Raw genomic sequence first — 15,473 nt, forward strand, 5'->3', positions numbered from 1 at the left:
AAATATCCATATTAACAACACATTTAGTCTTGAAATTGTGTTTTTCTTAAAAGAAGTGAAAACATCTGTCCATGTGATGAGATAGCTGCACTTGTGTCCAATGCAAATCAAGAATGTTGTGGAAACAACTGTCAATATCTTGGAGAAACGCAGATAAGGCACAATAATCCACTAGCATCAAGAAAATGACGCTAATTTCCAACAGTTTTTACATGCAGGTTTTGAAATGAGTTGATTGTAAATAGACCTTCAAAGCAGAGTGCTGTTCGGATTTCAAAGCAATTGGCACTTTTGGTCAATTTAGAACAGCCTGGTTAGCAGCGTATCTCTGGCCTAGCGGTCACCATTGTTGTTCAGTCTGGCGCCCCTGCCCGTTGTGCCGTTTATTGGCCTTGATTGGCTAATCGTTAGTCTGACTCAGCGCTCATTGGACCGAATGTTTTTTCAACATGAGAAACCGCTGTTGCATGTCACGATGCCAGAACAGAAGCAGTCAGCTCGGTGGAGTGTCTGGACCCAGGCAAAGTGAATGAATGCTGCATTCGTTTATGGTCGGAGGTAGCAAGTGGCAAACACATCTCCGATCTACCCGCGTTGGTTTCAGCTTCAAGGCTTCAAGTCGCAAAACTATGGATGCTAATAGCCATTAGCTGTCTAAGCTAACAACATTAACGTTTAATTGTATGGGTTTTACCAACTATTGTATTGTATGCTGATTGGTAGCATACCAATACAATAGTTAAAAGCTTACTATTGTTGAAAAGAAAAGAAAAATATGTCAAAAAGTGTTCTTACAATCTTGGGTGGCCATGTTGAAATTACGTCAAATGATGCGCTGGGAGCACCTAGGGGTTGAGAAATCATACCCGAGTTTGCGAGTAGGAACTCCCAGTTAACGTGGCGTTTTATTAGATTTTTGCTACTTAGCAAGTAGGCAAATTGCGACTTGCAGCATTCCGCAAAAAAAATGTATTATCCCATCTCTCTCACATAGGCTACTAGACAAAAGATCTTGTTAAAGTGGATATTTTTAATAGTGTTTCTTCCCATCTTGGCCCTAAGCCCTTTTCTCTCCTTGTGAGGAGAGGCAGTAATCTCAGGGGAACCACACCACCTCCTCCTCTTGCTGCTGCTGCTGCCGCCCTCAGGGGAAATTCTGCGTCTAATGACAGTGTGTGGTTTAACAGCGGGGAGGGGAGGGGAGAGATGACAGCGTGTGGTTTAACAGCGAGGGGCTTACCGACTCGGCGGGTCTGACTCCGGTCAGGGAGCGGTAGGCCACGCGGTACTGCTGCACCTGGCCCGAGGCGGCCTCCCAGCGCACGTTCAGGCTGTTGGGGGTGGGGTTGTACACCTGGATGTTCCTGGGTGGCGTGCGGGGAACTGCAGGTCACAGACACGAGGGAGAAAGTGAAGAGGGGAAAGTCCACAAGACGCATAATTAGTGGTTGTTGGCTTAAGGACGATCTGGATGAAGATAGTTATTGTTATTGAATGCCGCAACTGACTACACACTAGAAAGAATGGTGTGATATTTTTTGTCAAATTCTCTTTCAAGAAGTTATCGTAAAACAATGAAGGAGACGAGAAGCTTTCTACAAGTCAATTCCACTTTTAACGAGAACATGTCCTCAAACGTACCTCATTCAAATCCAAGCTTAGAACCTCGCTGAGTCACGCATAGCCCACATCCATTACACATACACCTCACACATTGCCATTTAAACTGTACTCACTCATTTTGATTGCTCTTTCCTTGTTTCTTCTTCCATTTTTGTTGCTTTTCTTTTCCTTATTGTTTGCTTGTTTCCTTTCTCTTGTTTCTGTTATATTGTATGCTTTGTATGCATTATTTGTTAATATTGGTTTTCTGCAGTAGCGACCCTGCATAAGCCCATTTCGGGTTTCCTGTCTCTAAGCGCACATTATTTTTGTTACTTTTCATTTTGTCCGTTTTTGTTAAAATTTTTTTTTTTAATTAATTAATTAATAAATAAAAAAAGCAACACTCTCCTCCAGTGCAGTGAGATGATTTCACACATAAAAAAACACCCTAAAATATCCTTGATAAGTCTGGCGACAAGATAAAATAACTTAACAAGTCTGTCAGTTTTTGCAGTGTGTGTTGTTGTCTTCACTTAGCAACGGCACACATACAACAACCTCACTCCAAAATGCAATGCATCTCGTTTTGGGACCCAAAAGCTGATAGCAAATGTTGATTGCTCACTATGTGAAACAAACACAGGTGATTACATTCTCTGAAATGTTGCTGTTTAGTAAGTGAAGGGCGAGCAGTGAACATCGTGCCAGGAAATCAATTTGCAGGAGTTGGTTTTACTTTTTTCTTTTTCTTTTTTTTTAAAGGCTGGACCTCCTACTTAGAAATCCAACAGATTACAAAATGGAAGAAGTCCAGGGTACTTTTCAGTTTTAAATACAAAAAACAAACAAACAATGTCACCAATCTGGCATTGTTGTATTAAATATACAGATAGAATAGAAAACTACACATTTTGGCCACAGGCCTGCATCAGGGAGTGGGATGTGTAGTTATATATATCTTATAGGCATATAAGAGGCCAGTTTTTAAATATTTCCTAAAACGAGTGGAAAATACTGTCACAAGGTCGAAACTTGAAAGTTGATTTGCAGTGGAAAAAGTGAAAATATTTCACTATCGCCGACAGATTCTTTGGGCTTGTTTACAAAAAGAAAAAAAAGATTAGATTCAAGATTAAATACTTGCTGACATGGACATGTCTTTGTAGGACAAAGCATGATTCCAATTGGAGGAGGGGGCGGGGGCAACTGAAATGCTGAGACAAGCAAAAGTCTCCTGGAGGAAAGTGATTTTATAGCGTCTATGTGGAGAGTGCGTCGAGAGAAGTAGCGCAGTTTTGGGTTTATGCAAAAGCCCTTAACTTCCTCTTTAAAGCGAAGCAGATGTGCCGCTCCCCCTGCTATTCACTGCTTCAGCCCAATAAACAGCAAGACGCAGTAGGTGGAGGAGGACGGTGATAAGGATCAAGCCTGGAGAGAGAGTCATGACTCCGCCAAAATGCTACACATCAATCTTGGGGGGAAAAAACACAATCATCATCTTAGAGGAGGCTATGTTTTGTCATACGGGGGGATAAAAATGACCTAATATCCTTCAGAAAGATGATTTAAATGGGTGGTAATTGTGTGCTATTCATCAGTCTTTAACAGTAAGTTCCACCTTTTTCTGTCCAAAATGACAGACATCTCACTTCTGCACAAGACGTGGGGGATATGCTTTCTGGGGTTTTCTCCTCCTTTTTTACTTCTGTATTGATTCTCTTCCATCGCTGCTTAGTGCAGATGATGTGGTCCTGATGGTATCTTCATCGGTCTGGGACCTTCAGCACTCACTGGATCGGTTTCGCAGCAGAGTGTGAAGCGGATCAGCACCTCTAAATCTGAGGCTGTGGTTCTCAGCAGGAAACACGTGGATTGTCTATTCCAGGTAGGGAATGAGTTGTCCAAGTGAAGGAGTTCAAGTATCTTCTCGGGTGATGGGACAATGGAGCGGGAGATTCGCCGGAGAATCGGAGCAGTGGGAGCGGTACTTGCGTTCGCTTTACTGCACCATTGTGACAAAAAGAGAGCTGAGCCAGAAGGCAAAGCTCTCGATCTACCGGCCGATCTTCGTTCCTACGCTCACCCGAAAGAACAAGATCACGCATACAAGCGGCCGAAATGGGTTTTCTCAGGAGGGTGGCTAGCATCTCCCTTAGGGATAAGGTGAGAAGCTCAGTCATCCGTGAGGGACTCGGAGTAGAGCCGCTGCTCCTTTGTGTAGAAAGGAGCCAGTTGAGGTGGTTCGAGCATCTGGTAAGGATGCCACCTGGTCACCTCGCTAGGGAGATGTTCCAGGCACGTCCAGCTGAGAGGAGACCACGGGGCAGACCGAGGGGTTGGTGGAGAGATTATATCTCCACACTGGCCTGGGAAAGCCTCGGGATCCCCCAGTCAGAGCTGGCTCATGTGGCCAGGGAAAGGGATGTTTGAGGCCCCCTGCTGGAACTGCTACCTCCACGAGCCGACCCCGGATAAGCAGTTGAAGATGGATGGTTGGATGGATGAATTTATTCTTTCTTCTTATACGCTTCATCTCTTTTTATTGTATTATTTATCTTATCTTGTATTTCTTATTCAGTGTCTTTCAAAGTAGTGTAAAGCACTTTGAGTTGCCTTGGGACAAACAGAGAGACAGAGCGTTGCTGGTTCAATTCCCGCCGAGGCATGCAATACACTGATCTCTAACTGCTGACAAGAAGTCATTAAATCAGGATTCCTATACACACTACAAAATTTAAAAACATGCCATACTTTTTCCAGACCTTGATTTGTTTGAAGTTGTCTGGTGTTCAATATGATTGACACAGACAGACATCTTGCCCCTGCTAACTAGGTCATATCACTGTGTAGATGAAGATTGTTCTTCACAGCCACAAATATTTGAGATAATTCGCAGGGTTCCTACACACTATTGATTTTAAAACTCCATATTTTTCCAGGCAGACTCTATTATTATTATTAGTAGTAGGCTATTTGATATAATGAATGCTGACAGCAGCTGGCTAATAAGAGCATCCCTCGATCTCGATCTGAACATTATTCTTCACATCAACAAAAGCTGTGGACTCAAAGTGGCTCTACAACAACATCAAAGCTAGAATTATAAACCACAACATTTTCCAGATTTTCTTTTTTCAAAGTCCCAAACTATTCAAGACCTGGAAACGATCGAATTAATTTGATATACTTTTCCAGACCTGTGTAGGAAGCCTGTCGATTCAATAGTAATCTGTCACGTGTCACTTGTTTGGAATAATCAGCAGAGGAAGAAGTGGTTTGTTAGCTTGAGCAGCGATAGCCACGATGCTGGACGGACAGAGAGAAGACAAACTCAAACTGTGTCAACAGGAGATCCAAGCCCCGCCTCCCGCACCGTTTTGATTGACAGGCGATGTGCTGGAACAGGGATGCATAAACACCGCCGCTACGAGACTGAGCCATAAAATCATTGCAGATTCAAGAGTTTCTCAACGAGGTTGGTCTACATCCAACAGCACATCAATGAGAACAGTTTCGGGTCAATTAGCCGGTCATAAACCGGGTCACAAATGTCCTCATAGTTGGCTTTCTGTCCAAGCACATCACATCAAATATGGACGCAACAAATCGAGCCTCCAAACATGACAAGGAATTAACATTTGAGATGAAATGCGCGGCCCCTCTTGAGATCCGCAGCCGCCTGTGGAATCGTTCTGCCGACACGCTCCAGTGGATTCACAGTGCTCCAATTAAACACGGTGGGACTGTTCTGTTCTGTTCTGCTGACTGGGCCCGTCTGGGCAGAGAGAAACCCAATGCACACAGCAGGACGTACAACCACACAGAGGTAGGGGAGAGGGGTGGTTTTTACATCCATTTTGGTCAGAAGAATCACTGGCTGGAGTTCATTCTTTCTCTTAAATATAGAGGATTGAGTCTGGAAAAGTCTTTCCATTCCTTCAACCAAGGACTTAAGTTACTTCTATGGTCCTTTAAAATGTACCACATTATTAGTGTTATTATTATCATTATTTTATCTTGCACTATCAGTCATTTTGTAAGAGTTTATTTTGGATTAAAACTCTCCAATTACTGGCGAGTCTACGGTTCATGAGGGACATTATTTTCAAAGCTATTTGGTTCAGGAGTTTGGCTGAAAATGCAAAGCGCTTGTTTAGCACTCACCTGGGACATAAAGAGCTTCTCACTGAAATACTGATGTCAAACTTTGGGAAAAAGACCAAACACGATGCAGTTACGGAGTCTCAAGGTGGAATTAACTGAAAATAGCTTTACGAGGTAAAGGGGACCGAAGGCTATAACTCTAAGTCTGTAACTTTAAATCCAGGAGAATGAGACTCAGGTTCACTTTAGGACAGTAAATGCTGCTCCTATCTGATTTGTATTCATTCATTTATGTATTTATTTATGTATTTATTTGTTTGTTTATTTATTTATTCATTTTCTGACTAGAAACCACTTAGACCAGTCGAAGCCTAAAGGGCAGTTTATAGTACAGCAATTTATGGTGGTTGCGACCAACCATGATCATTCCATGATATTCCATAGTTAGTGGCAACAATAAATGTTTATACTTCCAGCGACGACGGGCGATATGGCATCTTTGTGATGATGGTTACACCCATCGCCAGGACTTCATTTGGATTCAACTTTGACCCCATCGCTGGCTCAAGAAGTGCTGCTAGCTCTTGTTTTTCTACCTCCGTGTCTTGAGAGAAAATGAAAATGAAGCAAATGAAATGAAACTGCGCCTTTGCGATGTGTTGTTCTCCCATCGCCTCGTGTTTATACTTGTTATGAGCGACAGCGTCCAAAATCAGCCTCCAGCGATAATGGAACGTAACGTGACGTTCAGCGATGCTCGTCGGGAGATCATACATTTCTGTACTCTAAACTGCCCATAAAGGGATAGTTCGTTTTGTTTGAAGTGGGGTCCTATCAGCTAGTTGCATACACTAACTGAAATAGGTACAGTGTTCTGGATGCTGAGCGCACCGTCTATCGGGACCCAGCACTTCAAGCAACAGCCTCCACAGCTCTGTCTCTCTAGCAAAGGAGGCCAAGAACTAAAACGTAATTTAGCCACCTAAAACAACGCCCACCTAAACAAATCGATATCTGTGTACATGTACGCTCTATTTTGACCATTTTCAGCGCTTTACTTTTCCGCCAAACAGCCGTTTCATTCGGCACTACTTTTTCTCCCACCGTACAACTACCGTATTCCTCCGCTAAACGCCTGCTCAGGCGGGCTGCTGCTCTAACCTGCTAACAGCTGCTTGAGGCTGTAGAGCTGTTGTGCAATAGCTTCATGGTGCATCTTCTTGTTCTTATTTACTATGTGGATTGTGCAATATGTGTTACTGTAGGTGCAAAATAACTGCTGTTGATTTGCCATGTGCTGTTTTGTGACATGTTTGTTTATGGAGGCAGTTATACTGTGTTATTTGGAGTCCAAGACTGATCTCCCCACGGGGAGAATAAAGTGTGTGTCCCGGGCGTAAGACTCGTCTGTCTTGAAGCAGCTGTTGTGTGGACTCACGCGTCTTCCCGGTTTCAGTCTGGCGCAGGCCCTGTCCCTCTGGGTACACGGGGACCACTGTGACGGTGTAGGGGGTGTCTGACAGCAGGTTCCTCAGCACGGTGCTGGTGGTGCCACCGGACACCTGCTCCTGTGGTCACATGACAGATACAGCTTATAAACACACACTGTGGTCACATGACAAATATAATTATAATATTAATATAAATACGCACTTTGAGATGTTTTATCCCAGAATCTAAACGGAATAGTGGCCCTGTGCAGCTCAATGGATAGAGCAAAGCACCAACAGTGTCAGGGTCAGAGGTTCAATTCCCGCGACATCCTAACTCATGGTACTGCAGTATTCTGAATAAAACTATACTAAAAATGTTTATTCATTACTCATTTAGTGCGTCCTCGGGCGTCCGGGTAGTGTAGCGGTAGATTCCCTGCCTACCAACACGAGGGTCGCAGGTTTGCGCCCCCGTGTGACCTCCGGCTTGGTCAGGAGTCCATACAGGCACGATTGGCTGTGTCTGTGTGGGTGGGAAGCCGGATTAGGGATATGCGTCCTGGTCGCTGCACTAGCGCCTCCTCTGGTCGGTCGGGGCGCCTGTTCGGGGCAGAAGGGAACTGGCGGGAATAGCGGGATCCTCCCACGTGCTACGTCCTGCCAGTGAAGCTCCCCAATGTCAGGTGAAAAGAAGCGGCTGATAAACTGCGCATCTGTCGGAGGAGGCATGGTGCTAGTCTACGGCTCTCCCCAGATCGGCAGAGGGGATGGAGCAGCGACCGGGGCAGCAGGGGGAAAATTGGCCAAGTACAATTGGGGAGAGAATGCGGGGGGGAAATTAGATAATAATAATAATAATAATAATAATAAAATTAGTAATATCTAGGCTACACTAAGCTACACCAGGCTCAGAATGCCACTGAGTGACTGAAATGCTAGCTAGCAAGTACAAGTCACGCTGATTTCAATTGTGAAATCCCTTTTTAAATCCGTTGCTCGGTTGTTGAGAAATCTGTGTTGCGATAATGCGGCTATTCCTTGCGGCTTGCGGTTTAGCTTAAGCAAATAGCGTAGCACAGAATCCGATTACATACGACTATTAACCACGTGCCCGTAGAATGTTTGAAAAAGAGCCGCTAAACAGGTAGTAACACTGACCGGAGGCGGATTTAAGCGGCCCCTGATAACATCAAGTCGAACCAGAGGACAGGCTTGTAGGAAGCAGATGCCTCAGTGTTTAGTCTCACCATGTCCTCGGTCCCTCCGGATGCCGGCGTGTAGAAGAGGCGGTAGTGGCGGACGTTGCCCTCTGCTGCCTCCCAGCGCACCTTCAGGGAGCTGGTGGTGGGGTCGGTGACCTGCAGGTTCTTCACCCCGCCCAGCGCCTCTGACAAAAACAACACAGCACAGCACAGCAATTAGACCGACGTCAATTTTCTCTCTGAGTTACGGCCGGACACGGGTCAAACCACAACCGCAAATTATTCCTCTTTGTGTTTGTTTTAATCTGGTTGTTTGAGGTTTAGCGCTGCGGGTAAAATGCCAAATACTTTCTGTGTGACTGTGTGAACTTCCAGGTCCAGTCATTAGAACCAATATTCCTTAAGGGTTTGTTTATGCTTCCAAGAACAGCAGAAGAGAAGCTGTCAAGCACAGAAAAGTGTGTTCTTCTTCTGTGATTATCTAACATTTCCCGCCACTCATTCTGTCATTCTATGTGGCAGAAATCTCCATATTAACTCATTCATTCTGATATTCAGTCTTACAATCTTATTGTCAACAACTCCTTGTGTCAGACTCACTTGTCTTTCCGTTCTCAGAGGCGCGCTTCCCCTCCACGTCGCTGTACACGGGCACCAGCGTCACTTTGTACTCCGTGTCGGGCTTTAGCTCTCTCAGGACCATGTTGGTGGACATTCCAGACACCTGGGTCTGTGGAGCACAACACAACCCAACAACATGTCTGTAAATCAAACCCACAGACACCTGGGTCTGTGGAGCACAACACAACCCAACAACATGTCTGTAAATCAAACCCATCCATCCAGTGCACCTATAGCAGCCAAGCAGCACACCTCACCTCGTAAACTCACCTGCTATAAAGTCTGTTGTTGTAGAATGATGCGTACTGACCTGCCTTTAAAAGCACTGCATCTGTATCCTGTTTGGATTTATTGTGTTGTATTTCACGGATCCTTGCTGCGCCTTAGTAATATTTGATGTGAAGCATCATGCCTGATCACAGCGGGTGTGCATTTGACCGGTGGCGAAGTTCGACGTCAACACACAATTTGATTGGACATCAAAACGTCTTGGGAAATGGTTTTGAACTGATATCACAAAGATATTTATGTCCTGATTTCGCTCAACGATGCAGGTAGCAAGGACGACTATGGACGTTGTCTCAACTACTTTAGGTGCAGACTGTTGTATCGACATCTATTGAAAGTCAAAATGTTTGCTGAGCATCCTTACAATAATATCTATATTTTCGTATATTTCCAAGTTATGATTCTACTGTTTATACACTTTATGCATGATGAGGCTAAAACTTCCAGACAGGTTAGTGAGAAGTACTGTATGTTTAATGTCAATGTCAATTTCACCAAAGGGTTTTTGTGGGCTGATACCACTAGAAATTGTGTGCACTTCTGGGCTGGGCTGTGAGCAATTTATAACCTCAGCAGCGAAGGATTTATGACATCACTGCTGATGTCATACCCGCATAACATTGTGACATCATCAGTTATTTATGACATCACTGATGATGTCACTGATGATGTCACTGATGATGTCACAAAGTCTATAAATGCTTCCCACTGAAACAAGCAAACTCAAGGACTGTCACTGGAGGTGCCATATTTAAAAGATGTTTCTGACTAGATCTGAATATGACAGAGGGGTGAATACATTCTCTCCTGAGGGAAGGTTGTTCCAGGTTGAATATGCCATTGAGGCTGTAAAGTTGGGCTCCACAGCCATAGGTATCCAGACGTCAGAGGGCGTGTGCCTGGCTGTGGAGAAGAGGATCACCTCTCCTCTGATGGAGCCCAGCAGCATTGAGAAGATTGTGGAGATCGACAGTCACATTGGTTGTGTCATGAGTGGCTTGATAGCTGATGCCAAGACTCTGATCGACAAAGCAAGAGTGGAAACCCAAAACCACTGGTTCACTTACAACGAGAACATGACCGTGGAGAGTGTGACTCAGGCTGTGTCCAACCTGGCACTGCAGTTTGGAGAGGAGGATGCAGGTCCTGGTGCCATGAGTCGGCCCTTCGGCGTAGCACTCCTCTTCGGGGGACTGGATGAGAAAGGACCCCAGCTGTACCACATGGACCCATCAGGCACCTTTGTGCAGTGTGATGCTCGGGCCATCGGCTCGGCATCTGAGGGAGCCCAGAGCTCTCTGCAGGAGGTCTACCATAAGTCCATGACATTAAAAGATGCCATCAAGTCATCCCTCACCATCTTGAAGCAGGTGATGGAGGAGAAGCTGAACGCCACCAACATTGAGCTGGCAACAATAGAGCCTGGGAAGACCTTCCACATGTATTCCAAAGAGGAGCTGGAGGATGTGATCAAGGACATCTAGAGCAGAAAACGACTTGAGTCTTGATTTTAGCTCAGGCGATGGAAGTCCATCTGGGTTTAATGTCACCACCACACACCACCACCACTTCCTATCAGCAGACTCTCCTTCCTGCTGCTTTAGATATCTTGGTTTGCATTGATTCTACTGTTTACACTTGATGCACGATTAACTAGAACTTCCAGACAGCTTCTAAACTGGTAAGTGAGAAGTAGGTTTAATGTCAATGACAATTTCACCAATGGGTTTTTGAGAGGTGATACCGCCACTGCTTTGTTTTTGTTTTTTTACTGTAGTTGACAATAGAAGATGTTTTGTGCTAGTATCTGTGGGTTTATATAATCACGATAGCATTTAATAAAAAGTTCAAATCTGGCTGTGCAGAATTCTATTGATTTCTGAGACACAAATATTTCCAGCGATGCCATTGGCTGCTAGAATCGAAACAATTTAAACATGTCATAACAAAGTGACAATAATAAAATGTGGATGGAGAACTTGTGAAACTGTGATGGACCATTTGTCTCATTAGTGATTACGACAACAGAATAACATGGAGCTACAGTAATATCGCCATTCATTTTTCTGCTCCATGATAGCATAGCTATTGTCAAATTTTTGTATTGTGAATTTGGATATATCATCCAATTTCTACTACAACTCCAATATTTAATGGTATACTATGCAACTTTATGGGCCCTTCAAACATAAACAAACTTTTTATTTTTTTACATCTTAGCCATATTCTTGAAGAGTAGGACTTCTAGATGGACAATGTGCTCTTTTAATTGTTATTATTATTACTGCACTATAACTCAAAACACAAACCTGTTTTGCTCCAATGTTGACAAACAATACAAATGTAAACAAACTGTTCATGGCTTCCAAGTACATCTAAAATTCATTTTTAGCTCTTACAAACTGATATTCCTTGTATCAAGAGCTCTGTCAGAGCTAAAAGATACGTTTAAAATGTAAAAAAGAAGAAAAAAAATAAAACTAAAAAAATTACTTTTGCAGGGCCCTAAAATCGGTAAACCTGTGTGTGTGTGTGTGTGTGTGTGTGTGTGTGTGTGTGTGTGTGTGTGTGTGTGTGTGTGTGTGTGTACCATGGCCTCAGTGCCCCCGGCGGCGGGGACGTAGAAGATCTTGTACTGGCGGACGTCGCCCTCGGCCGGCTCCCAGCGGACCCTCAGGGTGTTGATGGTGGGATCTATCACCTTCAGATTCTTGACCGCGCCCAGCGGCTCTGAAACACACGCACCAGGGCTGAACCACACCAAAGAACTTACTCTGCTACAAACTGAAGGCTAATTAGCTCGTTCCATCAGCGAACAGAAAATTCAGCCATTTTGGCCTGAAGGAGACTACAGTAATGACGTGAATAAAACGTACCGCCGACAAAGTGCCGTACAAAAGTACCTCTACTGAAATGGCCTATGTTCTTGTTGGTGTGTCTCTCTGTCATGGTTCTCCCCCCCCCCAAAACTTTCTCCCATTTTCTCCCTAATTGGACAATTCCCAACTGCTGTCCCGGTCGTTGCTCCACCGCCTCTGCCGATCTGGGGAGAGTTGTAAACCAGCACATGCTTCCTCCGACACATGTGCAGTCGCCAGCCACTTCTTTCCACCTGACGAGGAGGAGTTTCACTGGCAGGACGGAGCGCGTGGGAGGATCGCGCTATTTCCCCCAGTTCCCCTCCCCCCAGAACGGGTGCGCCGACTGACCAGAGGAGGCGCTAGTGCAGCGACGAGGACTCATACCCCACCGGCTTCCCACCCACAGACACAGCGAATTGTTTCTGTAGGAATATCTGACAAAGTCATTGGTACTGCTCCCGGGAATTGAACCCAGGTCTTCCCGGTGGTACGCGAGTGCTATTACCTCGACACTACCCAGAGGCCCCCTTCTGTCATGGTTCTGTGCCGTTTCCCATTGGAGCAAGGGTGTGTTTTCAGGCCAAAATGGCAGCAGCGCTGTTGTCAAAAAAGCACCAGAGCTTCATCTCTTGGCTTCTATACTCTTTGACCATACTGCCGAAAAACAATCTAATTGAGATGATGTTTTTCAGATTAGTTATTGCTCAGCTCTAGACGAGACACATCGGAACCCGGGAACAACAGGGGACCTGAGTCAAACAGCTGCTGCAAATAACTCCTCTGTTGGTTTTGTCCCGCAGGGTGCACCGGACGGGTGGGGTTTACCACACCACACAGCAGGACAAGCCAGATGTCTCAAAGTCAATTGTCAATCACAGAAAAGTGTATTTTCTCGTCTTTCTGGCACTCATTAGGAAAAACGTCATTTGACGAGCGCCGTCATCTCAGGTTCAGTTGTAAAAACACATTTCGCTTGAAACAAGGGTCAAATAATTGTTGCAAATCCGGTTCTGTCCTGCAGGGTGCACCAGATGGGTGGGTTTACCACAACAGGACGGTCCACTCCAGATGGATCAGAGTCTGATGGATCAGAGTGTGGGAAGTTGCCTAAACCTTCTGGCATTCATTACCTTTTTCTATTTGGCAAAAAATTACATTTTAACAACTTCTTTGGTCTCATATTGAGCCTTAAAAACACATTTTTCCTCAAAGCAAGGATCAAATAACTTATAACTTGCTGACAATCCTTAAAAAAAAATTATCCCCTAATTCAGGACAGTCCAGATGAGTCAGTCAGGGAAGCTGTCTAAACTTTCGGTCACTCATTATATCATTGTATTTGGCAAAAGTGTCCATTTTAACAAGTTCTTTAGTCTCATATTCAGTCTTAAAAACATAATTTGTCTTCAAACAAGAGTCAAACAACTTGCACATTGTCCTTAGCAAATGTTGGCACCAGATGGGTGGGGCTTATTACCACATCAGGACAGTCCAGATGTGTCAGGCAGTGAACATGGACAAACACTTCCTGGCATTTGTTTTATAATGCTGTGTCAAAAATGTCCACATTAACAAGCTCTTTAGTCTCATATTCAGTCTTGAGATTTCTGCCATTTCTGCCAACAGCGGCCTTGATGAAAGCAGTATTAAAAGTAATCCTGGATCCTGCAGGGTGGCCCAGACGGGTGAGGTTTAGAGTTCGGATGGGGATTTTGTCAATGACAGAAACATTTGCTACGCTGCCTCTCAGAAGAAACCTTTCCTCTGGGTGAGGAAAGTTGCCTGGCACACGCTGCGTGGTCCTATCTGGCAGCCTCCACCCATCTGGCACTAAACTAACACAACGCATAAAGCCTCCACCCGTCTGGCACTAAACTAACACAACGCATAAAGTCTGGCACTAAACTAACACAACGCATAAAGGAGATTTTCAACGGTGATGATTTGACGCCTCCTCTGGAACAATGCGCCCATGCTTGAAGGAATTGATACTTGCTTACTGTCAGTGGGTCTGGACGAGGAGGCGCGGCTGAATGCCTCGACCGAGGGGGCCGTTTCGCTTGGTCGCATTGACACCAATGCGGATGTACCAAAAAAATGCAGTTCCTCGAATGGCCACTTGAGGCTGGCTCCAAAACAGTCATTCCCTATATTAAATTTTCTGACTTTACAGCAGAAATAAACATATTTACACCCTGGTAAAAAAAAAAAAAAAAAAAAAAAAGCTAATTTCACCTTTCATGACTGTACAGGGGGTGAATATTTATATAACTCACCCGTTTAGAGTAAAATAGATGATAAAAGAAGACTATGTTTTGGGCATGATTGACAGGTCGCCTGTCCGGTGATCGCACAGCTCTCCAATCACGGACCAATAGCAGGCGGAGCTGCGGCTCTGGGAAACCCCCTCTCATCCAAATATGGCTACAAAGCGGCCAAAATGCCAAAATCAAGGCTTGAAAACGGTCCACAAACCAATGGGCGACATCAGACTCACTAGGTCCATCTCTTTCATTTCATATTTGATTCACTCACTTGTCTTCCCCTGCTCAGACTCAAGAATGCCTTCCACATCTGGGTAAATGGGGACGACAGACACGTTGTAGAGGGTGTTCTGCTCCAGGTTCCTCAGCACCGTGCTCGTGGTCCCTCCTGAGACCTGGTCCTGTTCAGCACAATGTCAGGTCCAGTCAAGTTCATTTGTATAGCTCTAATTCACAAGCATGTCTCAGAGGACGTTGCAGAGAATGTGTCCGGCTCCACAATCAATAAACATAATTGAACAACTTCAATAAAGCTTGTAAAAAAAACAAGCATAACAAGAGAGAGAGCAGAGAGAGATAACAGAGAGAGAGGAGAGTGAAGAGAGGGAGAAGAGGAGAGAAGAGGAGAGAACAAGAATAGAAGACAGATGAGGGAGAAAGGAGAAGAGAGAGGAGAAATGTGGAGCCTCTGTCTGTCTGATTATGGCGTTTGTGTTGAGTGGGACACAGTGAGTCGAGTGCAAAACGTTATGTCCTATGGTCTCATCACAGCAAAAAAATATATAATTCTAATGTTTTGGAAGAGGAAAGGGGCCCCGATTATCAAACTTTGGCCTAGCGAACTAACAGACACCTTGCACTTAACCCGTGTACTCGCTTCATTAGTAAGATAGATGAGTGATAGTTCTTGCATTGAGTTGGATGCGACCCTGAGCAGCTGTGGGGTGGGGTGGGAATTCTATACTTTTGGCCCTGTTTTGAATATGCCTCTTCTTATCATTGATCTTGATCAGATTTCTTTTCTGTCCAACGTGATTTGGCGACAATTCTGTGCGGCTGATGCCAATTTTGCGCTACTTGCTCATCTAACCCATA

At 44.7% G+C, this 15,473-nt stretch overlaps 1 protein-coding gene and 1 pseudogene across 2 annotated transcripts in view; one reads left to right on the plus strand and one right to left on the minus strand.

Annotated features, from left to right (window-relative positions):
- Positions 1–15,473, minus strand: part of col12a1b (collagen, type XII, alpha 1b) — a gene marked incomplete at its 5' end in the record, with an annotated part of 199,768 nt that overhangs the window by 72,210 nt on the left and 112,085 nt on the right. Inside the window, 6 exons of the mRNA XM_083643682.1 lie at positions 1,241–1,383; positions 7,148–7,277; positions 8,390–8,529; positions 8,945–9,074; positions 11,844–11,983; positions 14,650–14,779. Of these exons, the coding sequence (XP_083499808.1) occupies positions 1,241–1,383; positions 7,148–7,277; positions 8,390–8,529; positions 8,945–9,074; positions 11,844–11,983; positions 14,650–14,779 (813 nt within the window). The remainder of the gene's footprint in view (positions 1–1,240; positions 1,384–7,147; positions 7,278–8,389; positions 8,530–8,944; positions 9,075–11,843; positions 11,984–14,649; positions 14,780–15,473) is intronic.
- On the plus strand, positions 10,012–10,737 carry LOC310782893 (proteasome subunit alpha type-5 pseudogene; annotated as a pseudogene). The gene has a single exon. The product of its transcript is annotated as a proteasome subunit alpha type-5 pseudogene (transcript).

Source organism: Poromitra crassiceps (genome assembly GCF_964638095.1).
Source record: "Poromitra crassiceps genome assembly, chromosome: 9".
NCBI classification, from domain to species: domain Eukaryota; kingdom Metazoa; phylum Chordata; class Actinopteri; order Beryciformes; family Melamphaidae; genus Poromitra; species Poromitra crassiceps.